The sequence below is a fragment of the Hemiscyllium ocellatum genome, chromosome 13 (genome assembly GCF_020745735.1).
Source record: "Hemiscyllium ocellatum isolate sHemOce1 chromosome 13, sHemOce1.pat.X.cur, whole genome shotgun sequence".
Classification (NCBI taxonomy): Eukaryota; Metazoa; Chordata; class Chondrichthyes; order Orectolobiformes; family Hemiscylliidae; genus Hemiscyllium; species Hemiscyllium ocellatum.
Window position 1 is genome coordinate 3,360,864 of NC_083413.1, and position 26,885 is coordinate 3,387,748.

Below are 26,885 nucleotides of genomic sequence, written 5' to 3' on the forward strand. Positions count from 1 at the left end.
CAAAATAGAGAAAATCTGTAGATAAGTGGGAAATCAGAGGATTAACTTAAATAAATATTCATTACCATCTTTGTGCTTGCAATTGGGGTATTTGCCAAAGCACAAAGAACCAACAACATTCACATTGAGAACATCACCAAACCCTGATGAGATGCACTCTTACCAGAGTTGAAGAGCAGAAACCAGAGGTTCTGGCCACAGTGCCTCTATCATTCTGAAATACCATAAATTGTGCTATAGCACTGGAGATACAGGTTAGTTTGGATGAGAACTTTGAAAGTAACCGAACCAACTTCTGTCAAAGTTAAAAATCACACAACACCAGGTTATAGTCCAACAGGTTTATTTGGAGGCACTAGCTTTCGGAATGCTGTTCCTTCATCAGGTGGTTGTGGTGAATAAAGTCATAAGCCACAGAATTTATGCAAAAATTTACAGTGTGATGTAACTGAAATTATATATTGAAAAAGACTCGGATTGTTTGTTAAGTCTTTCATCTTTTAGTATGGGCGTGTTGGTTTCGATCTAGATTTTTTTCAATATATCATTTCAGTTGATGGACATTTCCATACTGTAGGGAATCTAATCTAGTATCATTTCAGTTGCATCACAGTGTCAACTTTTGCTATAAATTCTGTGGCTTACAATTGTGTACTCCACAACCACCTGATGAAGGAACAGCGCTCCAAAAGCTAGTGCTTCCAATTAAACCTGTTGGACTATAACCTGCTGTTGTGTGATTTTTAACTTTGTACACCCCAAGTCCAACACCGGCATCTCCAAACCATGACTTCTGGCAAAACCTTTTCAGTTCAATGGCATTGATCACATCAGTGATCTACCTGAACATTTAACTTTTATAGAAATAGACACATATTATATAGTTAATTACATAATGGTGTGACCTGAGATGTAACAATACTGTAATACTACACAACTTTGAATCAGATACACAAGTTTATCACGTGTTTTTTTTCCCCAATTTCCCTGAACAGAGAACTTGGTGAGTTCAGGGCACAAACACAAAATGCCAAACAAATTACAATCACAGTAATTTTAATTCAATTATCTTGCATAAATCACACACTGAAAGTGGAATGTCTGTTAAATTCTCAAGATAAAGTAATGAGGTGCATATTATTTACCATCAATGGGGAAACAGTGTTTTAGCCAGTGCAATATCATCTCAAATATCAAGCATCTTTTCACTGATGTGAAGTGCAATACTCGAAAACGCAACAATTAAAGCTTTTTGTTTTCACATTTATTTGTGTGGAAAAGTGGTCAAAAATCCCAAAGTAAAGAAAGTTTAAAAACGTGTCTTTCAAATGTAAAACAGAGTTACCATTAAAATGACATTTTATATTTGAAGGGTTTGATCAGATACATGAGCTGAGCAGAAAACGTGGGCTCTAAAAGTGTTGGAAAAATCCAGTTGGCATCTATTATTAATTACAATAAAAGAGTTCAAAAGAATGTAATGAAGAACAAAATGTTCTTAAATGCTTGTTGAATGAAGATTGTAATTCTAAATTTTATTCTCTTATTAAATCTGAATATGTGACATCATTTCTCCTCATTTTGATGTTAACAGGGAAATCCTGGATTTCCAGGACCTCCAGGCATGAAGGGTTTGAGGGTGAGTGTTTTTTATATTTATCAGACAGAATAGCAAATAGAGAAGTAACAACTGCTTCCAAATAGCTCCTCTTTTTTACCGTTTAAAAGAGTAGAAGGAAGACCATGCAATAGATCCAAAATCATCCATTTCCAAAAGGCATCATCAATCGTTCAAGAGCATGTGTTGCAGGGGTCCACAGTTTGAGTACTCACAGGATATGGGTGTTGTTGGCGAGGACAGCATTTATTACCCATCCCTAACTACCCAGAGGGCAGTTAAGGGTCAGTACATTGTTGTGGGTCTGGAATCACATCTAGGCCAGACCTGGTGAGGATGGCAGATTCCTTCCCCAAAGGCCATTAGTGAACCAGATGTTTTTCCCAACAATCAACAATAGTCACATGCTCATCATTCGATTCTTAATTCCAGATTTTTATTGAATTCAAATACCAACGTCAGCCATGGCAGGATTTAACTTCAGGCCCTCAGAACATACTTTGATCACAGAACGTAGAACATAAAACATAGAACATAGAACAATACAGCATAGAACAGGCCCTTCGGCGCTCGATGTTGCACTGACCTGTGAACTATTCTCAGCTTGTCCCCCTATACTACCCCAAAATCATCCATGTGCTTATTTAAGGATTGTTTAAATCTCCCTAATGTGGCTGAGTTGACTACGTTAGCTGGTAGGGCATTCCACACCCTTACCACTCTCTGCACAAAGAACTTGCCTCTGACATCTGTCTTAAATCTATCACCCCTCAATTTGTAGTTATGCCCCCTCGTACAAGCTGATGTCATCATCCTGGGAAAAAGACTTTCACTGTCTACTCTATATAATCCTCTGATCATTTGTATGTCTCTATCAAATCCCCTCTTAGTCTTCTTTCCAATGAAAACAGACCCATGTCTCTCAGCCTTTCCTCATAAGACCTTCCCTCCAGATCAGGCAACACCCTGGTAAATCTCCTCTGCACCTTTTCCAATGCTTCCGCATCCTTCCCGATCTCTGGATTAATTTCAGGCCCTCAGAACATACTTAGATCTCTGGATTAATTTCTCCTTTGAATCCTCCCACTTCCTCTAGACACAAGGTGTAACCATAGGCACCCGCATGGGCCCCATCTATGCCTGCCTCTTTGTTGGTTACGTAGAACAGTCCATCTTCCGTAGTTACACCGGCACCACTCCCCACCTCTTCCTCCACTACATTGATGACTGCATCAGCGTCACTTCGTGCTCCCATGAGGAGGTCGAACATAGTTCATCAACTTCACCAACACATTCCACCGAGACCTTAAATTCACCTGGACCATCTCAGAGGGTAGCTCAGCGGTTAGCACTGCTGCCTCACAGCACCAGGGTCCCAGGTTCGATTCCAGCCTTGGGTGACTGTCTGTATGGAGTTTACACATTCTCCATGTGTCTGTGTGGATTTCCTCCAGGTGCTCCAGTTTCCTTCCACAATCAAAGGATGTGTAGGTCAGGTGAATTAGCCATGCTAAATTGCCCCATAGTATTAGGTCAATTAGTCAGAGGGAAATGGATCTGGGTGGGTTACTCTTTGGAGGGTCGGTGTGGACTGGTTGGGCTGAAGGGCCTGTTTCCATACTGCAGGGAATCTAATCTTAACCTCCCTTCTCTCCTTTGACCTCTCCATCTCCATCAACGGTGACTGACTTAACACGGACATCTTCTACAAACCCACTGACTCCCACAGCTACCTGACTATACCTCCTCCCACCCTACATCCTATCCCGTATTCCCAATTCCTCCACCTCAGCCACATCTCCTCCTAGGAGGACCAGTTCCACCACAGAACACCCCAGATGGCCTCCTTCTTTGAAGACCACAATTGCCCCTCCCACATGGTCAATGATGCCCTCCAGCACATCTCATTCACTTTCTGCACCCTCCGCCCTTGAACCCCACCCTTATAACCTCAACAAGGACAGAACCCCCCCCAGTCCTCATCTTCCAGCCTCCATATGCATCGCATTATCCTCTGCCATTTCCGCTACCTATAAATGGACCCCACGACCAGAGATACATTTCCCTCCCCACCACTATCTGCATTTCAGAGAGACCAGTTTGTCCACCACTCCCTTGTCATGTCCATGCCCTCCCACCAACCCACCATCACCTCCTGGCACCGTCCCCTGCCACCGCAGGAATTGCAAAACCTGTGCCCACACCTCCCCCCACACCTCCGTCCAAGGCCCCAAAGGAGCCTTCCATATCCATCAAAGTTTCACCTGCACTTCCACACGTCATTTACTGTATCCGTTGTTCCTGATGCAGGATCCTCTACCTTGGGGAGACTGGACGCCTACTCACATAGCTCTTCAGAGAACATTTCCAGGACACCCACACCAGCCAACCCCACCACCCCATGGCCGAATACTTCAACTCCCCTTCCCACTCTGCAGGTCTTCGGCCTCCTCCTTCTCCACGCCCTAACCACCCGACACCAGGAGGAAGAACACCTCATCTTCCACCTCGGGGAACCTCCCACCACATGGGTTCAATGTGGATTTCACCAATTTCCTCATTTCCCCTCCCCCCCCACCTTATCCCAGTTCCAACTTTCCAGCTTAGCACCATCCACATGATCTGTCCATCTTCCTTCCCATCTAACCGCTCCACCCTCCTCCCTGACCTTTCACCTTTACCCCCACCTCCATCTACCAATCACGCTCTCAGCTACATTACACCCCAGCCCCACCCCCCTCCCATTTATCTCTCTACCCCTTCGGCCCCCAAGCCTTGTTCCTGATGAAGGGCGTATGCCCAAAATGTCGACTCTCCCGCTCCTCAGATGCTGCCTGACCTGCTATGCTTTTCCAGCACCACTCTGATCACCAGTATCTGCAGTGCTCACTTTTTCTGGATTAACAGTTTAACAATAATACAACAAGGCATCATCTCCTCTTCTTGTGGTTTAGCAGAAATTGGGCAGAAACATTGTAACAAATATTGATGGATTGGTCTTCTTTAAGGCTCTTGTGGTACAGTGGTAGTTCCCCAATTTCTGGACCAGGAGGCCTGGGCTTAGGTCCCAACTGCACCAGAGTTGGGTCATAACATCTCTGAACAAATTGGTTAGAAAATATCTGCAAATTATGATCCATTTGGTAGCGGTATAATTAATACTTTCTTTTCTTTTTATTTCCCTAGGGACCTATAGGTTTACCAGGCCATCCAGGAAACCCTGCTGTGCCAGTGAGTAAACAAAAATGACAAATTACACAGCACCCTGGACTTTCCTTGAATGCTAGTCTTTCTTCCATCACAAGATATACAATGTGGAAATGACCAAACTACAAAATTAATACACGCTAAAGCTTTTAAAAAGGATCACAGGATAGGAAAGCATTATGGACTGGTGTTCCCATTCATATTTATGAATAACAGCCAACTTATATTTATCTTTTATTTCAGTGACAGGATGTGGATGTTACTGGCTAATCCAGCATTTATTGCCTGTCCCTAGTTGCCCCTTGAGAAGGTGATGGTGAGCTGCCTTCTTGAACCATTGCAGTAGGTAGACCCACCATGCCATTAGGAGGGAATTCCAGAACCTTGAGCTGGTGACACTGGTGACAGTGATATATTTCCGATTCAGGATGGTGAGTGGCTTGGACGGGAATTTGCAGGAGGTGGTGGTTCCCATATATTTGCTTCCCTTTTCTTTCTGGATGGAGATGGTTGTGAGTTTGGAAGGTGTTGTTGAAGCCTTGGTGAGTTGCTGGAATGCATCTAGTAGTTGGTACATGCCGCTATCATTTGCAGCGTGTGTTCAAGGGAGTGAATGCTTAGGTAGTTGCAGAGAGTGCCACTAAATGGTTCCTTTGGCCTGGATGCTGGTGAGGTTCTTAATCCAAGCAAGTAGATGGTGGACAGGCTTTGGAGAGTCAGGAGGGGAGTTACTCACCTGTTTTTATATCGCTGGTACAGTTCAATTTCTGGTCAGTATAATCCTTGGATGTTGATAGTAGGAATTTCAGTGATGGCAATGCCATTGAATGTCATGGGGTGATGGTTATATTCTTTCGTGTTGGAGATGGTCATTACCTGACATTTGTGTGGCGCCAACATTAGTTGTCACTTGTCAGTCCAAGCCTGATATAGTCCAGATCTGGAAGCCTTTGGGCATGGACAGCTTCAGTATCTGAGGAGTCACAAATGATATTGAGCATTACACAATCATCCCTACTTCTGACCCTATGATGTAGGGAAGGTCATTGATTTGACCCAGGACACTACCCTGAGAAACTCCTGCTGAGGTTTCTTAGAGCTGAGATAACTGACCTCCAACAAAACAACCATCTTCCATTGTGCCAGTGCAAGCAATTGCATTAACTGTTCAAACAGAGGTTTTGCTGTGGAAGGTAATCCTTTTTCACTGATGTTGCACAAAAGACAGCAATAAAGTACAATAATCTTTAGTTGCTGGATGCTTGTCAATCATCGATTTGACATTACTCACCATATAGCTTTTTCAGGAGGCGGAGGGGGTTATTGAGAGGAGTTACAGGGTGGCAGTCACACCTCAGGTACAAGAGAAAAGGTTACAGTCAGGGGATGGAAAGGGAACCAGCAGGCAGTGCAGCAGCCCCCTGTGGCTGTTCTCCTCAATAATAAGTATACTGTTTTGGATACTGTTGGGGGAGGACCGATTTACCAGGGGTAAGCCATGGGGTACAGGTCTCTAGCACAGAGTCTGTCCCTGTTGCTCAGAGGAACAGTGAGAGGATCAGAGCATTTGTCATTAGGGACTCCATAGTTAGGGGGACAGATAGGAGGTTCTGTGGGAATGAGGGAGACTCACGATTGGTGTGTTGCCCCCCCAGGTGCCAGTGTTCATGATGTCTCTGATCGTGTTTTCGGGATTCTTGAGGGGGAGGGGGAGCAGACTCAAGTCACTGTCCACATAGGTACCATATGGATGAAAAAGGAATAGTGAAGGATAGGTGGGTCTCAGATTGGTCGGTGCAACATCGCTGCGCTGTAATGTTCTATGTTCTGAATAGATTGAGTGTGGACAGGGGAGTGACGACATGGTGTTAGTCACTCCCTATGAAGTAAAAATGTTTTGAAATGGTTTGTCATTGAAGTGTAAGAACTGAAAGAACTGTGGATGCTATAAATCAAAACTATTCTGTGGAAGGGTCACTGGACCCAAAATGTTAACTTTGATTTCTCTTCCCAGTTACTATCAGACCTGCTGAGCTTTTCCATCAACTTCTGTTTTGTTGCCATGCACTGTGGTGAGTTATCCAACACTATCCATTTCAGATCATTGAATAAACTAAAAATAGTAGTCTTTGTATTAGGAATGGTTGCACTTGTTATATTATTAAATTGTTGAACAGTAAGATTTTTGAAAAAGTAATCCTTTTTGCTATCCTTTTCCAAGAAATGGCTGGAATATTCTGTGCATGTGGGTTTGCTCATGTGACATGTCTCACATGCATACACAAGTCATTCAATCTCCCTGAATATTCCTTGCCAGTACACACACTCACATGCCAGACTCATGGATCCCTTCACTCTGGTATTCTGTATCCCAGAAACAAAGTCAAAGAGAGTTTATAGCACGGAGACAGGCCCTTGGGCCCGAACAGGTCCATGCCACCAAAATGTCTGTCCACACTCACCACGTTTCCCTGCAGTTGGCCCATATCCTTCTAAACCTTTCCTGTTCATGTATTTGTCCAAATGCCTTTTAAATGTCGTTAATGTAACCACTTCAACCGCTTCTGCTGGCAGTTCATTCCATATGTGTGCCACCCTCCTTGTAAAAACTTGCCCCTCAGGTTCCCTTTCATTCTTTCCCCTCTAACTTTAAACTGATGTCCTCGATATCCCCAACCCTGGGAAAAAGACTGAGTGCATTCACCCTGTCCATGCCTCTCATGATCTATACACCTATGTAAGGCTCCCCCCCCCACCCCCCCGTTAGCCTCCTACACTGTAAAGAAAAAGTCCTAGCTTGTCCAACCTCTCTCTATAACTCAGACCATTGAGTCCAGGCAATATCCTTGTTAATTTCTTCTGCACTCTTTCCAGTTTAATAACATCCTTCTTATAGAAAGGTGAGCAAAACTGAACACAATACTCCCAAGTGTGGCCTTACCAAAATTCTGTAAAACTGCAAGATAACTTTCCAGTTTCTGTACTCAATGTCCTGTCTGATGAAGGCCAGTATGCCAAAAGCTGCCTTCACTGTCCTGTCTACCTGTGACCTCCCTCTCAGAGAACTGTGAACCTGAACTTCAAGGTCCCTTTGTACCACTACACTTCTTAAGGCCCTACCATTCACAATTAAACTCCTAATGGTTTGACTTTTCAAAATGCAAGACTTCACACTTGTCCATATTAAACTCCATCTGCCATTTTTCGACCCACTTCCACAGCTGATCAAGGTCTTGCTCCAAGTTCTGATAACATTCCTCACTGTCCACGATACCACCTATTTTAGTGTCATCAGCAAACTTACTAATAATGCCTTGTACATTCTCATCCAAATCATTGATATCGTAATGGGCAAACAGTAATGGGCCCAGCACCGATCCCTGAGGCACTCCACTAGTCACAGGCCTCCAGATGACAAGCATCTTTCCACTAATACCCTCTGCTTCCTACTGTCCAGCCAATTTTGTACCCAATTTGCCAGCTCGCCTGTGGAACCTTACCAAAGGCCTACTGAAATCCATATCAACTACATCTACGCCCTGCCCTCATCAACCTTCCTGGTCACTTCATCACAGAACTTGAACAAATTTATGAGGCATGATCTCCTACTCACAAAGGAGAAAGTGAGGTCTGCAGATGCTGGAGATCAGTGCTGATTCCTGAAGAAGGGCTTATGCCCGAAACGTCGAATCGCCTGCTCCTTGGATGCTGCCTGACCTGCTGTGCTTTTCCAGCAACACATTTTCAGCTCCTACTCAGAAAGCCATGCTGACTATTCTTAATCAAACCCTGTCTTTCCAAATGCATGTATATCTTATCCCTCAAAATATTCTCGAGTAACTGACATACCACAGATGTTACTGGTCTATAGTTCCCAGGTTTTTCTTTGCAACCATTCTTGAATAAGGGCATAACATTCACTACCCTCCAGTCTTCCGGTGCCTAACGATAATGGAAAAATATCAGCCAGGGCCCTCGCAATTTCTTCTCTAGCGGCTTGCAGCGTTCTAGGATATATCTGGTCAGGACCAGGAGGTTTATCCACATTCATACGTTCTAATATATCCAATACCTCCTCTACTGCACTGCAGTAATCTTGCTCTGCCACATCCCTTGAAGAAGCAGCCTGTCTGAGCTGTGCACGTATCAGCAAACAATGCTGCCAGCATCTCATGCTGGCTCCTCCGTTCCTGATGAAGGGCTTTTGCCTGAAATGTCGATTTTCCTGCTCCTCGGATGCTGCCTGACCTGCTGTGCTTTTCCAGCATCACTCTAATCTAGACTCTAGTTTCCAGCATCTGCAGTCCTCACTTTTGCCAGGATCTCATGCTGTCCACGGGGCTCACAGAAATGGACAGCACCACAGACATGCGTTAAGGTGGATACAGGAATGCTGTGTAATGCCAACCATGATCTGGACTAGTCGGTGAAATCCTAAATTGTAACATTTCTACCTGAAAATCAGAGCTCATATTTATTCATTCCTATTTATTCTACTGGACCTACATTGGCCTTATGTTTCAGTAAATGTCAAGTGATGACCTACAGCAACTCACATCGAAAGTGAAAATTATTTTCTATTTGTAGTATTAGATAATGGTGGCCCTAGAGCTAAACTTCACGCAAAATTCTGTCAAACACACCTTAGCCTAAGAAGATCTTGAGGTACAGTGATATTTATATTTTCCATTCTAACCATTACAATGGCCTTGCCTGAATGTGAATTTCCTGAGGTATGGATAGTTTTACATATTGTCAAGCAGGACCAAGGTGCTGACTAAGTTTATTCCCTTTATTTAAAGTCATAGAGATGACAGAGTAATCCACTCCAATCTGTAATAGACTTTGCACCCAAAGCAACAAGGACAGAGTGCGGCAACTAGAGTTTACATTATTGTACACTATGTACATCATTTGAGTTACCAATGTCCTATGCTTTTGCATTGTGTAATGTCACCTGGCTGACCAAACCAAGGAGTCAGAATTTCAGTTGTTTCCAGCATGTACCTTACTTTCATTCATAAGTTTCTGAAGTAAACTCCAACTCTTTCCATCTAGGGTATCTCTGGAAAAGATGGTCCTCAAGGTCCGAAGGGCATACCAGGATGCAATGGCACAAAGGTAAGGCCAGCCTTAAAACATCAATTTAGTTTTTAAAATGGTGAGCTTTTGAGTTCAGACTTGAGCAGCATTGTTAATCAGGAAGTACTTGGAATTTCCATTGTAATCTAATGTTAGTTTGACACACGTAGTGCTTCACAGGAATACATAAAAATTGCAAGTTCTTTCTTTTACAGGGTGATCCTGGTTTTCCAGGAATTCCTGGCTCAGAAGGATTTACAGGACTCCAAGTATGTACTTTACAAAGCTTACTGAAACCAGTAAGATTACTAATATTTAATTTATAAGCACCCTGATATCAGTCCCTTTCCCAGGCACATTCTCAACAGGCAGTACGGGACAGTGAAAGGTGGTGCAAAAATACAAATCACTGCGAAAGGCTGACAACTAACACTGCTCACACAGCTGAAAGACTTCAACCTACACCAATACCACAGGCTTTTGTGCTGACTATTTATTCTAAATAGTCTTCATCCAACCTGGTTTGCGCTGATAAGTAGCAAGAAACATTCACAGCACACAAATGCTAGGCAATGACCATCTCCAACAAGAGAGAATGTAACAATCTCTACTTGACATTCAATAGCATCACCATCAATGAACTATTGAGCAGTTCTGAACTGGACTCACTATAATAATGTAGTGGCTACAGGAACAGGTCAGAAACTAGAAATCCTGGAGCAAGTTATTCACGTCCTAACTCTCCAACCTGTCCATCATCTATAAGGTACAAATGTGATGCAGTATTCCTCACTTGCCTGGATGAGTGCAGCTCCAACAATGTTTGAGAAGCTCAAGACCATCCAGGACAAAGCAGCCAGTATTCGCTATACCCAATGTGGCCTACTCTACATTGGAGACACCAAATACAGACTGGGTGACCGTTTTGCACAACACTTCCAGTCTATGTGCAAGTAGAACCCTGACCTTCCCATAGCCAGTCATTTTAACACAGCGCCCTGCTCACATGGCCATGTGTCTGTCCTTGGCATGCTGCTGTGTTCCAGTGAATCCCAGCGCAAACTGAGGGAACAACATCTCACCTTCAGACCAGGCACTTTACAGCCTTCTGGATTCCCCCATCTCACTAACTATCCTCATTAAGTATATTTAAGATGGAGATAGATAAGTTCTTGATTGTCAAAGAGATGAAGGGTTACGGGGAGAAAGCGGGAGAGTAGGGTTGAAAAGCTTGTCAGCCATGATTGAATGGTAGAGTAGATGTGATGGGCTGAAGGGCCTAATTACTGCTTGTATGTCTTTCAATTCTGGTAGGAGACACACCAGTGTTCTGCCATTCTCACACTTGGATCACTTAGTCTGAACTATCAACACCGTTCTTTTCACCGGCACCTGACACACTCTACTCTGAGCATTCCCCCCAACCCCACACCCCAAACCTATAGCATAAGTGCTGCTCCTCCACACTTTGATTCAATTCTGATGAAGAGTCATCTAGACTTGAAACGTTAGCTTGATCTTTCTCCATGAAGGGCTTTTGCCCGAAATGTCAATTCTCCAGCTCCTCTGATGCTGCCTGACCTGCCTGTGCTTTTCCAGCACCACACTCTTGAATCTCTCCAAGGATGCTACCTGACCCGTCGTGATCTCCAGCATTTGTTGTCTTCAGTACAGATTCCAGCATCTGCATTAATTTGTTCCTCTAAAGCAGCCTGTTTGATTATCATCCCATCCCTCACTTTCAACATTTACTCCCTCCAACACTGACACTTAATGGCAGCATTGTGTCCCATACACAAGATAAGACCACAAGACATAGGAGCATAAATTAGGCCATTCAGCCCATTGAGTCTGCCCTGCCATTCAATCATGGCTGATATGTTTCTCAACCCCATTCTCCCACTTTCTCCCTGTAACCCTTGATTCCTTTGATACTCAAGAACCTATCTATCTCTGTCTTAAATATACTCAATGACCTGGCCTCCACAACCTTCTGTGGCAATGAATTCTATAGATTCACCACTCTCTGGCTGTAGAAGTTTCCCCTTTTCTTCATTCTAAAAAGTCTTCCCTTTACACCAGGCTATGTCCTTGTGACCTAGTCTCTCCTGCCAATGGAAACATCTTCCCAGCATCCTCTCTGTCCAGGCTGTTCAGTGTTTCAATTAGATACCCCCTCATTCTTCTAAACTCCATCAAGTATGGACCCACAATCCTCAAACATTTCTCATATGTCAAGCTTTTCATTCCTGGGATCAATCTCGTAAACCTCCTCTGAACACGCTCCAGGGCCCGTACATCCTTCCTGAGATATGGGGCCCAAAATTGTGCACAATACTCCAAATGTGGTCTAACTAGAGCCTCAGAAGAGCATACCTGCTTTTATATTCAAGTCCTCTCAAAATAAATGGCAACATTGCATTTGCCTTCCTAACTATTGACCCAACCTGCACATTTACCTTGTGAGAATCCTGGACGAGAATTTCGAAGTCTCTTTACAGTTCAGTCTTTTTGTTTTCTCCCCATTTAGAAAGCAGTCCAATACTCTATTCTTATGCCAAAGTGCATGACCTCACACTTTCCCATATTATACTCCATTTGCCACTTTTTTGCCTATTCTCCTAACCTGTCCAAATCCTTCTTAAGCCTCCCGCCTCCACAATGCCACCTGTCCCTCTACCTATCTTTATATTGTCTGTAAAGTTAGCCAGAATACCCTCCATTCCTTCATCTAGATCATTAATGTATGAAGTGTAAAGTTGTGGTCCCAACACTGAGCCTTGCAGAACACCACTTGTCACCAGCTGCCATCCTGAGAAGGACCCTTTTATCCCCACTCTCTGCTTTCTGCCAGACAGCCAAGTTTCTATCCATGCTAGCACCTTGCCTCTAACACCATGGGCCCTTACCTTACTCAGCACCTTATCAAAGCCTTCTTGAAGTCCAGGTAGATAACATCTGTTGGCTGTCCTTGTTCTAAGATGTATTGCAACAATTCACCCAGGCCTCTCTGAAGCACCTTGTAAATGAATGACCTTCATTACCAAGGAGGACAGCAAATATATGGCAGCCGGTGACAAGTGGCATACAGGACATTGGTTAGACCACGGTTGGAATATTGCGTGCAATTCTGGTCTCCTTCCTATTAGAAAGACATTGTGAAACTTGAAAGGGTTTAGAAAAGATTTACAAGGATATTGCCAGGGTTGGAGGATTTAAGCTATAGGTAGAGGCTGAGCAGTCTAGGGCTGTTTTCCCTGGAGCGTCGGAGGCTGAGGGGTGACCTATATAGAGGTTTACAAAATGATAAGAAGCATGGATAGTGTAAATAGACAAAGTCTTTTCCCAGGGGTGGGGGAGTCCAGAGCTGGAGGGCATAGGTTTAGGGTGAGAGGGGAAAGATATAAAAGAGACCTAAGGGGCAACGTTTTCACGCAGAGGGTGGTATGTGTATGGAATGAGCTGCCAGAGAAGGCTAGTACAATTGTAATATTTAAAAGGCATTTGAATGGATACATGGATAGGAAGGGTTTAGAAGGATATGTGCCGGGTGCTGGCAAGTGGGACTATTGGGTTGGGATATCTGGTTGGCATGGACAGGTTGGACCGAATGGTCTGTTTCCATGCTGTACATCTCTATGACTCTAAACACCACCTGCACATTCTATTCAAGACCCTAACTTGGAATTATATCACTGATTCTTCACTGTCGCTGGATCAAAATCCTGGAACTCCAGGTTGTCCGTCATTGCCACTTCAATGCTTTAGGATGCCCTGAAGTTATGAAAGATGCCATAACAGTGGAAATTATTTTTTCTCACAAATTGGCAGTCTCATTTACATCACACCATTCCTCACTATTTCATTTTGAAAATTCAGACTAGAAGAGATGAGTAAGAGACTAGTGTTTCAATGTCTCCTTTTTACATAAAGGCAAAAGTCAAAGTTATTCCCAATTATTTGTAACCCATTGAAAACAAAATGGATATTTCCAAGAGGGACTAAATGGTTATGACTGCTGAGTAAATCTGCTTTAATCTGATTCCAAAATTGAAGCACTTTTCTGAAAAAATTCCTGAACTATACATTTCTAATTTTAATTTTCAGGGACATTCAGGGCTTCCAGGACAAAAGGTATGTCATTCACTAAGAAAAAGGGTTTTCATTTGCAAATGAAGTTAGTTCTGCCAAGTGATGTGATTAAAGGGAGATTTTGATTGGGTGAAGCTTATGCTTTGAATTTTATTTTGATTTTCCAAATAGAAATGTCCAGAATATCTGGATTTTGATAAGTGACTTTCTTTGTTGCCAGTAAACCAGAACTGATTTCTAACAGGATGAAGGGTCAGAGTCGAGAGTGTGGTGCTGGAAAAGCACAGCCAGTCAGCAGCACCTGAGGAGCAAGCTTATCAGGCCTTTCATCAGGCTTATGCCTGAAACATTGACTCTCCTGCTCCTCAGATGCTAGGAGAAAGTGAGGACTGCAGATGCTGGAGGTCAGAGCTTAAAAATGTGTTGCTGTAAAAGCTGCCTGACCTGCTGCACATCAAAGGAGCAGGAGAATGGCGTTTCAGGAAATGTTGATTCTCCTGCTCCTTTGATGCTGCCTGACCTGCTCATCAGATGCTGCCTGACCTGCTGTGCTTTTCCAGCACGACACTCTCAACTCTGATCTCCAGCATCTGCAGCCCCCACTGTCTCCTTTTGGGGATGAAGGGTCATATTCACTCAACAATAATGAGGCTGAAAATATCCCTGAAGCAGACAATGAATGAATATTGAAAGATTGACAGCAGGATGATTTATCCCCACAAATAATTGAGGGTGAAATTTAACACTTAGGACAGAATTTAATGCTTACCCTAGAGGCACTCTGGAAGGTGGTGGATTCTCTGTATAATGACAGAGGCAGATGCTTCAGGGAGACCCCATCACCTCCTGATTCTTTAGCCCCCCCACACACACCACAATTAATTTCAGGGTGGGAGGCTTTCAATGAGAGACCAATGCAGCCTAAGGGCCACATCCTGCCATTACTGATACTTAACCAGCACTGAGTAGAGCCAATGCTGTGTGCCAACCCACCACATAAACACTGGTATATAGCCTCATTCTCCTACGTCAAATGGGAGACTCAATGTTCACCCTCACAAATCCCCTTTGGATCCTACAGGTTTCCACAAAATCATTTCTCATCCTCTTAAACTCCAATGGATACAGACCCAAGTTTTCTTCATAAGATAACCCCCTCATCTCAGAAATCAAGTTTTTATAAATGGTTCCTAATGAAATTATGTTCTCCCTTAAATAGACAGAAATCTCAATGCAGCTGAAAATGTGTTGCTGGAAAAGCGCAGCAGGTCAGGCAGCATCCAAGGAACAGGAGAATCGACGTTTCGGGCATAAGCCCTTCATCAGGAATTCCTGATGAAGGGCTTATGCCCGAAACGTCGAATTTCCTGTTCCTTGGATGCTGCCTGACCTGCTGCGCTTTTCCAGCAACACATTTTCAGCTCTGATCTCCAGCATCTGCAGACCTCACTTTCTCCTCGAAGAAATCTCAATGCAGTCCTCCAGATGTGAATTTAAGTACAGCTTCTGGTTATTCAGCAGTGTAGGGCTAACTAACGTAACTGTATGTAGTTGCTGTTTGTTAAGCAGGGGCGGGGGTTTAATTCTGCAATATGTTTATCTTGAAAGGGTGAATCAGCTCAAATTGTACCGTTATATCCAGGGGACAAAGGAAGCCGTGGACCACCAGGTCACCCAGGACCTCCAGTAAGTGTCACTCCTCAACTCTGTGTACTGACATATGGTGTGTTTGACATCTGCAATGAGTCTGATAACATGAGAGATTTAACATCACAGAGCATGGTGCAAGATTGGGCATAGCTCTTCCTATTATTTCGCTACAGTTGCTAATTTGTAGGAACACACAGTAATTGAAGCTGAACTACCATTTATCTTGAACTGACACCTCGCCCATGTTTATACTGTGACCCTGGAGTCCCTGTAAAGATCAGCACTGAGTTGCTTTGTTGTGCAGACCAGCTGGTGCTTGGTTAGCATGACACGTTCTGGTATATGAAAACTTAACCAGAAGACCTGGCTGCATATGAGGTATCTGGAAGAAGGCAAAAGTTTGTAAGTCCATAAAGTCATAAGACGAAAGAGCAGAAGTAGTGCATTCAGCACATCAGATCTTCACCACCATCACTTACATTCTCTTCAACTTCAGACAGATTAGATTCCCCTACAGTGTGGAAACAGGCCCTTTGGCCCAACCCACCCTCCGAAGAGTAACCCACCCAGTCCCATTTCCCTCTGACTAATGCACCTAACACTATGGGCAGTTTAGCATGGCCAATTCACCTGACCTGCACATGTTTGTGACTGTGGGAGGAAACCGGAGCACCCGGTGGAAACCCACGCAGACACAGGGAGAATGTGCAAACTCCACACAGATATCGCCCAAGAACCTAGGACCCTGGTGCTGTGAGTTGCAGTGCTAACCACTGAGCCGCCCCTTTTCTGAGGCTTCTCTACTATTAATACCCCACTAGGAAATGCCATTTCAAGAACTGAACACAACCATTGCTCTTTGGCATATACCTTTGCACTGCACCCAAACGATATACAGGTCGTTCTGCTGTAATGTGCGTTTCCTTAATGCAAATTTACTGTAACTCGATTAATGAATTTGGGACAATGATTCTAAAGTGTGCATTTGTAAAGTGTGTATTGGTTATTATGTGATTCCAATCCCAATAGTTTAAATGCTGCTGCAATTAAACAATTTCTTCTAATGCACGAGTTGCACGAGAACGGAACAACCATGTTATAGCAGAACTGACTATATCATAACTTTTATACAAATGGGGGGGGAGCAGGTAGGCAGATCCTGCAATGTCTGACCTCAGGCCCTCCAGTATGGGCAGAATGAAAAGCTGGTTTTCACAAAATAATAACCTCCTTAATGATTCCTTTCCTTCACAGACCCGGAAGCTTTCTGGATAATGGCTGCTTTTTGCTTTTTAAGGTTATCTTTGCTGTTCAGACACAACAGAAAATTATTTTTAGTCCAGACTCCAAATGAAACAAGACATTCATTTTATGAATTATCTAATTTAAGGGTCAACCAGGACTTCCAGGACAGTCAGGACCCACTGGGCCTCAAGGTCCCTTGGTAAGTGCCTTTTCCTTAATTCAGTGTATCTGAGGGCTTTACTCAGAAGATTAAGGATGGCAGCTTTCTTTAATATATACAGAATTGACAGCTGAACCACACTGAATTGCATTACTGCCCAAACAACTCTGTATCTCATACAGTGCCATTCACTGTTACTGTACTTGGGGTTGCCAAGGGAGAATGCAAGGGAAAGTGAAATTTGTTTGCTGACAGTAGAATCCAGGAAAACTAATCAAGAAGTTAAACGTAATGTATTTTTACATTACAAAAGGCGTCCTCTGTACTGTCGGACTCTATGATTCTATAATACTTTGTTAAGTGTGAACGAAGCTAGTTCATTCCGCACACACACAACATTCAAACCTGGGACATTATGGACCTGCATGGCTCAAGAGGACACCAACCCAAATACCAAGGCCTCAGCAAAAGACAAAACACTTTCAATTCAGTCAGATATCTTGTTGAAGATATTCCCTTGTGAGTGTGCAGCAAGATGAGCAGAGTATTCAAGTAAATTCAGGATGATCAGTACAAGATGGGAAAAGGATGCAAAAAGATCATCCTCCCTTTGACCCATGGGGTGACTTTCTGAACTCGGCTTGTTCAAACTGCAATCCCCTCTCTGCCTTGTAAAATTGTGGGAATGTCACGGGTGACAGAAACCTTTCAGGAAGCTGTGCAGTTGTGGTAACTTGACTAGGAATCCCAAGCCACAGGCTCATGTCTCAGAATGTGGGCTGGAATCCCACCATGGCAGATGGTGAAGTTTAAATTCAATTTTTTTTTAAAACTGTCAGGTGTTGGCAAAAAGGTGCTGGTCTAGCTAATGACACCAATTTCCCATGAACAAATGAAAAAAACTACCCCTTATATTTCCATTACATACTTTCTTCATAGGACAATATCCTCAAAAAGATCAGAATCTTGCTACAGCAAATTACTGTCCTAGTCAGTTGACAGGCATCAGCTACAGATGGATTAGGAGACATGATTGATGTAGGGAATGGGAGGGAGAGGAACATCATGACAGAGCATTCCAACATGTTTGTAGCACAGTCAAAATAAAACCTCATTAGATCAGAAAAGATCAATATCTTGCAGTACTCACTGCCATTAATAGACCAAATTACAAATTGGTCATTTTAAGTATTTATTTTTTAAAAGAAGCATTTTCAATGAAACCAATTTCCTGTCAGAAAAATTATTTTCACGTGCTGGTTGTTAAGAATTGAAGGAGCGTGTGAAACCTCAGAAATTATAACAGTTTAGAAATGTTTTTTGATATTAGTAAGGATATCATGCCAGAGATTCCATTATTGCAGTCTAAATACAGGAATCTGTAAAACTTATTACTCAGATTGAAGTTCTTTCAGTGTTATGTTAAATGGAACACAGAAAACAAGAAAAAATGGAGCAGAGAAAGAAACTTGAGAAAAATAGACCAAGCCAGGGTTTTGCTTACATCTATCCAGAAGAACGGGCAAGTTGTTTAAAGATCACCAACTTTACCCACCACAACACCGACCAGCCAATGCTGTTGGCCTCTCTCTTTTTTTATTTTTTAATTTTTAGCATTTTTGGTTTGGCATTGTGAACTGTGAGCTGAGAGCTAAAGATGACCCATGGACTGTAAGCAGCAGCTTGTTTTAAAACAAAAGAGAACAAACAAACTGATATTTGTTAATGAGGCCAGGTCTCATTACAGGTTGTATGTTCTTCAATGTATTCTATTGACATTTCAACTCCAGAGAGACATTATGCTCAAATAGATGGCAGATGTTTAAATGTTAACAGGGGTCTTGCAGGGAAGTTCAAGTCAAGATAATGTTGAAAAGAAACCAAAAGAGAAACCAGAGTTTGAATTGCTTTTGAACTGTGATTTTGTCAGAAGGACTACGGCTGCCAAAGCTATAGGACAGAGATCCGATTGCTCCCATTATCAACTTATTGAAAGCTTGAAGAAGATAATCTCAGTCAGAAGAATTACATGATAATTCCTTGGAGCTTATAGGAAACTGTTTGCATTGACCAGTGTCAGCGGAAACCAAGCAAGGTTAAATCCCACGTGCCTTGATTTTACAGCCCTAGAAATAGCTTAAATGATTGGCCAGTTATATCTCTCTATTTTGTTTTGATTTATAACTTAAATGTGCCTTTTTGTCTCTGTCTTTCTGTGAGCTGGGGGTAAAATCAAAGAAGATGGGGTTAAATCGTAGATATTAATTCAATCACCGGCTGTTTCAACTTTGTTCAGCTAAAGTACTGTATTATTAATAGATTATTAATACATTGTTTAAGCCATAAACCTGGTGTCTGGCATCAATTATACACAAAGTCTTGTACTGGCTATTCAAAAGTCTGGATATAAACCATTTGGATTAACTTTGAGGGTCTTTCAATGTTGTAATTTGGGTTATGAATACATGGGTCGGGAGTTTTGTTTAATTTGCCTTCCTGCCTCTCTATCATAATAGAACTCCAAACTAAACAAGGCTAAAGTACGATTAAAAAGATTATCGTCAATTTGCAGAACAAAAATAAAAATGTAACAGCCACTTCCAAGGAATAATCCAAATTATAACTTTAAAAAAAATCAAATATGTCCAAACAACATCAAAAATTCTATACCTAGTGTTGTGAGATTTTCAAGTAAGTTTTCAAGTAGTGTTTGTTGATGCCATCTGATATATTTTGAACTATTTCATATGCCTGGAATGTGTTTCGATTTTAATTGTTGATATTCTTATCTGTTGCTAGGGTCCACCAGGACCAACTGGTCATCCAGGGCCAAAGGTAAAACCTGTGGAACCAGTTCTATTGCTTTCCTGCCATTTTAAAAAATTATTTTGAAAGCTTTGATAAAATGTAAACTTGCTTGAACTTTTATTTGTACAGGGCAACATGGGATTATTCTTTGTGGGTTCCAAGGGTGACAAGGTAATTGGAATTTGTGTGTGGGAATGCGGCTGAGAGTGGGCAAGATTAGATCAAATAATTTGTGTATTTTAACAAAGCTAATGGTAAATAAATTCGTGAGCTGAGCTACTGATTGATTCTGCACCTGTACTGTGATATTCTTAAATCATGCTTCAAAAATTATGCCAAAGCTATTGAATGTCAAATGCATTCTAATTAACCATTCCTCTTGTTGACAAAATCATTTCCCAAACCTGATAAGTTGATGCTTATATTGCAAACAGGGTGTGAAAGGTCATCCTGGTCCTGTTTATCGTCCAGAGCGTGGTCCTACCATCACAGTGAAAGGACAGAAGGTAGGATACGGCTCTCTGATGAACCAATTTCAGTCTATTGGCCTGGCCCCCATGTATTCTGTAGCAGCTATAATACGATGGATTATTTTATTGAAGTGTGAGTTTGGGTCAGTCGATAACACTTTCCTCCTGAAACAGCAGGTGGGACAAGAACGGTTCCTGTGGCTGATGCTACAACTGGGTTCCAGGAGACAGTCTCCAATTTGCGACAGTTCCAGATAGTTCCCTGAAATGGTTAAACTCCTGCGTGTGGAGGGATAATCTGGATCGCCGCCTTTATTTGCCTGCTCACCCACCCCCCTGCACCCCCCCCCCAAATAAGTCAAAACAAAGTTAATTTAAAACAGTTTCCCCTCCCTTGTGATATCTTGTTCCCAAACCCAATGAGCATATGTTTTAAACAGAGCCAATTTAACAATGGGGACCTGATGTGTGTATTCCGCATTCAATAACGAGTTCAATAATTTTAGGGCCTGAGCACCTTCTCCCATCTCCCTAGCCGACACACCAGGGCTTGTCATCACATGGGCTACTTCCACAAACAACACATTTTCAGCTACTAGCCGCTATTGATTCTCCCAGGCTGACCTCTACCCATTCCTTTGTCAGTACAACTGTGTTTTTCTCTCTGGGCTCCATCTCCACCTATTGTTTACTCTTTCCCCCTGCCCACCCTCCATTCCCCACCCTTTTCTGGCATATAAACCTCGTTACAATCAGTTCTGAAGAATGGACACTGGACCCAAAACATTAACTTTTGCTTTCTCTCCACAGATGCTGCCAGACGTGCTGAGTTTTTCCCAAGAATTTTTGAAATCACAGTCCAGTCTGTGTTGTCTTACCATTTAGCAATACCCTGCCATATATAAAGTGGTGTGCTCGAAGTTGCCTTTGCATCCATAGATGGCATTTGTTGGTCTCTGCCCCCATCTCTCCCACCACATCTGTAAGCATATACAGCTCTCAGCCCACAATATTGAGACTGGCCATAGACCACTTTAGTAAATGATATTTTAGCAGAGTTTACTGTAATCTGGCTTATCTCCAATTAAACTGTCATAATATAAGCTTTAAGATACAGGCAGTTAGAAAACTGATATGAAATATATTAGATTACAAAAATAATAAGTAAAAATATGGCGCTGGATTTAAGAGTCCCGGGAAAGGAAAGAACAATATGGTAGGGATGGGGCAGGGAAGTCAGAGCACACAGGCCAGTGAGGAAGGTGACCCAGAAGGGGGACCCCAACATTGGAAAGGAGCCCTGATTGGCTCAGTGTTTTGGGTGGGGCTGCAGGGGGGGGATGGTGGTGATCAATAAGGACATAGCATCCATTTACCCATCACCAGCTTAACAGCTATCAGGCTGGAGATTGTCTAGTACTCTCCTACTGATGGTTAATCGGCAAACTAAGAGCCTCTGTTGGCTTGTATGCTGAATCAGACAATGTTATAGCACAGAAGGAGGTTTTTCAGCTGATCATGTCTGTACCAGCTAGTCCCGTTTCGAGCCCTATCTCCATACAGTCAGTTCTGCTAAAACACGGTCGTTCCATTGTTGTGCAATCCTGTGTTATAAGAAAATTGTGTAATTGGAGCACTATTCAAACTAATGGGACCAGAATTGTGTTATAACCAATGCATGCTTTAAAAGTTCATCACTTTAGAAACAATGTCGCCAATTCATCAATCACATTATAGTGAATTCACGCTAACAAAACATGCGCTAGAGCAGAACAACCTGTCGTTTAAGTTAAAACTGAAAGAACTGTGGATGCTGGAAACCAGAAACAAAATAGAAATTACTGAAAAATGTCAGTAGTTCTGGCAGCATCTGTGGAGAGAAGTCAGATTTAACATTTCGGGTCCAGTAACCCTTCCTTCGAACAGCCCTCAGCCCTCTAAGTGAATCACTTTCAAAAGACTTTAGGAAAGCCTTTGACAAGGTTTACATGGTAGACTAGTGAGTAAAATTAGATCATATGGGATTCGGGGTGAGTTTGCCAATTGGATACAAGGTTGACTTGATGATTGGAGACTGGTGTGGCGGAGGGTTGCTTTTCAGCTTGGCCAGACTTATACAATTAATGATAGGGCCCTGGGTAGTATTATATAGGGAGAGACCTAGGGATTCAGGTACATATCTCTTTAAAATTTGCATCACAGGTAGACAGGTGGTTAAGAAGGCTTTTAACACGCTTGCCTTCATTGCTCAGATCTTTGAGTACAAGAGTTGGGATGTCATGTTGTGATTGTACAGGACGATAGTGAGGCTACTTCTGGAGTACAGTGTGCTATTCTGGTCGCCCTGCTATCGGAAGGATATTATAAATTGGACAAGGGTCAGAAAAGATTGACCAGGTTGTTGCTGGGAATGGAGGGTTTTAATTATAAAAATAAGCTGGGACTTTTTCACTGGAGCATAGGAGGTCAACGAGGTTTATAAAATCATGAAGAACTTGGAAAAGGTGATTAGCAAGGATCTTTTCCCTTGAATGGGGGAGTTCAAAACTAAAGGACATATTGTCAAGATGAGAGGAGAAAGATTTAAAAAGATATATGAGAGGCAATGTTTATACAGAGAATGGTTCATGTGTGGAATGTACTGCCAGAGGAAGTGGTGGGTGCAGGTACAGATACAACATTTAAACAAACACTTGGATAAGTACATGAATATGAAAGATGGAGGGATATGGCCAAACACAGGCAGGTGGGACTAGTTTAGTTTGGGAACACTGTTTTTGTGGACTAGTTGAACCAAAGAATCTGTTTCCATGCTGTATGATTCTATGAATTCTTTCAAGAAAGAGATGGATGGAGCTCTTAAAGATAGTGGAATCAAGGGTTATGGGTTAAGGCTGGAACGGTATTCTGACTGTGGATGATCAGCCATGATCATAATGAATGGTGGTACTGGCTCGAAGGGCCGAACGGCCTACTCCTGTGTCTATTCTCTATTATCTCTGATTCTATGATTCTATGACTCTGTGTATATCCAGCTCTGTTTTGAAACCTCCGATGGAAGCTTTCTCCCCCACTCTCCCTGGCAGCACATTCCAAATCTTAACAACTCTCTAAGTAAAGACAATTTCCCCTCATCTCAATCCTAGGTCTCTTGTTGACAGTCTTGAAATTGTGACCCCCGAGTTACTGTCTTACCAACTAGTAGAAATAGAAATAGAATGTCATTTGTTACCCTGTCAAAATTGTTCATAATTTTGAACATCTCAATGTCACCTCTAATCTTCTGTGTATCAAGGACAGTGTGTCAATGTTTTCTAATCTCTCCTTGTATTTGAAATCCATATTCCTGGTACAATTCTATACATCACTTTTTTTCCTAAAACTGATAAAATAGCAATGAGAGCAAAGACCTGCAGGCAGGTGATAAACACAGCCTCCAAAGCCTCCCAACTAAGGCCCTATAAAATCTACAGTCGAGAAAGGATGGCACTGGAAAAAGCACAGCAGGTCAGGCAGCATCTGAGGAGCAACAGAGTCAACATTTTGGGTATAACCCTTCATCAGGACTGGGGAGGGAAGGGGGCTGAGAAGATCGAATACTGTGTACCGATCAGGTCACAACACTATCGGAAGGATGTGATTATGTTGGAGAGGGTGCAGAAGAGATTCACCAGGATGTTGCCTGGGATGGAAAGTCTGTTGGGTGTGTGTTGGTTAGCATAGACATGGTGGGCCGAAGGGCCTGTTTCTATGCTGGCTGACTCTGTGACTCCATGACACTAACTTGTTATCCTTCTCAGGCTGAGTTTATATTGAGCTGGATTTTATCAGGAATAGTGAGGACTGCAGATGCTAGAGAAGTCAGAATCGATTAAGTGTGATGCACAGCAGATCAGGAGCAAGAAAGTCAACATTTTGAGCATAACTGGACTGGGAAAGGGGAGGGGGCTGAGAAAAGAGATTCTAATGATCCACTCTGTCTATTCCTCTCATAATGTTGTATCCCTCAATCAGATCTCTCCTCAGCCTCCTCTGCTCCAGGGAAAACAAATCCTGCCAATCCAGTCTCTCATCACAGACCTTCCATCCCAGGGTGACATCCTGGTGAATCTCTTCATGAAGCTTTCCAATGTAATCACGCCCTTCTGATAGTGTGGCAACCCGGACTGCACACAGTACACCATCTGTCGCCTAGCCAATGTTTATAAAGTTGGAACAAAACTTTCTTGCCCCTATGCCCTACACCCTGACTAATGAAGGCTAACATCCCACATGTCTTCTTCACTACCCTGTGTACCTGCACTAACACCCTCCGGGATCTTTGAACTTATACACCAAGGTCCCTTTGTTCCTCAGTGCTCCCTTGTAACCTCCCAGTAATTGTGTATGTCCTTCTCTAATTAGACCTCCCAAAATGCATCACTTTGCCTTCATCAGGATTAAATTCCACCTGCCATTGTTTTACCCAATTTATGAGTTGAAATCACAACAGAAATTGCTGGAGAAACCCAGCAGGTCTGGCAACATCTGTGGATAGAAAGCAAGTTTACTGTTTGGGTCCATTGACCCTCCTGCAGGACTTGTAGTAGCTAGGAAAATGTTGGCATATATGCTGAAGATGTGGGAATGTGGAGGGAAAAACAGGACAGGCGAAGAAGGAGCCCAGAGAGAGAAAGAGAGGAAGAGCAAGAATAAGAGTTAGGGAAACAAAAAAAAAATGGATGATGGAAAGCCAGGGAGAAAGAAAAGCTGGTAATGGGGCCATGAGTTGGTAAAAATGGGTTGGCTGTGCTGAAAGCAGCCAATGTCATGAGGGAGCATGGGCTGTAGGGGTGAGGGTTGGGGGGGGGAGGGGTGTGTGAATGACATGGAAGGAGGTGTTCAGGTCCTAAAATGATTGAACTTGTACTGTGTCCTGAAGACTGCATGACCCACAGCAGAAAATGAGATATATTTTTCCAGCTTGGATTAAGCCTCACTACAGCAGTGCGTCATTATAGCGATAACAAACTAAAACACTGTTTGATTTAGCACCATGCAGATCACTGGATTCTCAGTTGAATAGGATAGAGATGCAACATTTCAGGAACTGTACACTGACACAAGCTGCCTCCCCTTTGTTTTATACTGAGGCTGTAACAGGCCTGGCCCTGATGAAGGGCTTACACTCGAAACGATTTTCCTGCTCCTTGGATGCTGCCTGACCTGCTGCGCTTTTCCAGCAACACACTCTTCAACCTTGATCTCCAGCATCTACAGTCCTCACTTTCTCCATGGATAGATTACAGTCAGTGACCTTACTCTACATTAGGATACTTTGTTGTAAATTTTGGAAACAAGAAAGATTTTATATTAGGTTGTATTTATTTCTGCTCCTAGCTAGTTGTTTTGTTAATTGTACTAATTGGGTAATTAGTTTTGACCAGCACAGTTGTGATAGTTCAAAGGCCCTTTTTTTAAGTGCTGTAAATCTCTTTGCTTCTATTGTCAGATGCTTAGTAACCCCTGACCCTTTCATGATAGGTTAGATTACTTACAGAATGGAAACAGGCCCTTCAGCCCAACAAGTCCACACCGACCTGCTGAAGCACACCCATCCAGACCCATTCCCCTACATTTACCCCTTAACCTAATGCTACGGGCAATTTAGCATGGCCAATTCACCTAAGCTGCACGTTTTTGGACTGTGGGAGGAAACCGGAGCACCCAGAGGAAACCCACGCAGACACTGAGAGAACGTGCAAACTCCACACAGACAGTCGCCTGAGGTGGAAATTGAACCCAGGTCTCTGGCGCTGTGAGGCAGCAGTGCTAACCATTGTGCCACCGTGCCGTCCATAGGTTGTACATCTTGCAAGAATTTATTTGTGATACATGCTATTTCCACACTGGTGCATATTAAATTGAGATTGATGCTATTGTATATGAAATTTGGTCCATGAGGTGTCAGTGCGGCATTTAGAAATGAGAGATGTAGGGTAAATGCAAGACATTCATATACAGAAATAAAATGAAAATAGAAATATTGTAAGTTGTACATATTCACAGACATTCAAGTCATTTGAGATGTATTTCCTTCCACAGGGCAGTCCAGGACCCTCTGGAGACCCAGGATTGCCAGGTCTCCCAGGTTTACCAGTAAGTAGCATTATTCCTATTATGTAGTTTCTGTGCTCTCCATGTCACTGCCCGGTCAGCTTAAGCTGGGCTGAACTGACTGCTGTTCCCCATCCTGTGACATTAACAAAATTGTATTATAAAATAAACTTCACCTCAGGCTTGGAAGGTGAATCTTGAATGGGTGTTTTTGGATTGATGGATTGACATTAGTTTAGCCACAGGCTGAGTTATCCTGCAGGCATGAGGAACCCAACCTGGATCATGTGGAACATATCCTGTGCCTGACATTAAAATGGGCTCAAAGTTGGCTGCCCTTGCTTTTGCCATTTAATGAAGATAGAGACTTCCTGAAGTGGGCATCCCATTGAGTAGCCCCAGAGCACTGGCTGGCAATGCTACCAGGGAAGGTGAACACTGGTGAGGTAGGAAGGTA

The 26,885-nt window shown here is 42.9% G+C and overlaps 1 protein-coding gene across 1 annotated transcript in view; it reads left to right on the forward strand.

Moving 5' to 3' along the window:
* The window catches only part of LOC132821747 (collagen alpha-5(IV) chain-like), a 276,828-nt gene that overhangs the window by 83,600 nt on the left and 166,343 nt on the right, over positions 1-26,885 (forward strand). The window contains exons 4-14 of the mRNA XM_060834471.1: positions 1,595-1,639; positions 4,805-4,849; positions 9,884-9,946; positions 10,123-10,176; positions 14,015-14,041; positions 15,608-15,685; positions 17,040-17,093; positions 19,854-19,889; positions 19,992-20,033; positions 20,297-20,368; positions 26,417-26,470. Coding sequence (XP_060690454.1) covers positions 1,595-1,639; positions 4,805-4,849; positions 9,884-9,946; positions 10,123-10,176; positions 14,015-14,041; positions 15,608-15,685; positions 17,040-17,093; positions 19,854-19,889; positions 19,992-20,033; positions 20,297-20,368; positions 26,417-26,470 — 570 coding nt within the window. The remainder of the gene's footprint in view (positions 1-1,594; positions 1,640-4,804; positions 4,850-9,883; positions 9,947-10,122; positions 10,177-14,014; positions 14,042-15,607; positions 15,686-17,039; positions 17,094-19,853; positions 19,890-19,991; positions 20,034-20,296; positions 20,369-26,416; positions 26,471-26,885) is intronic.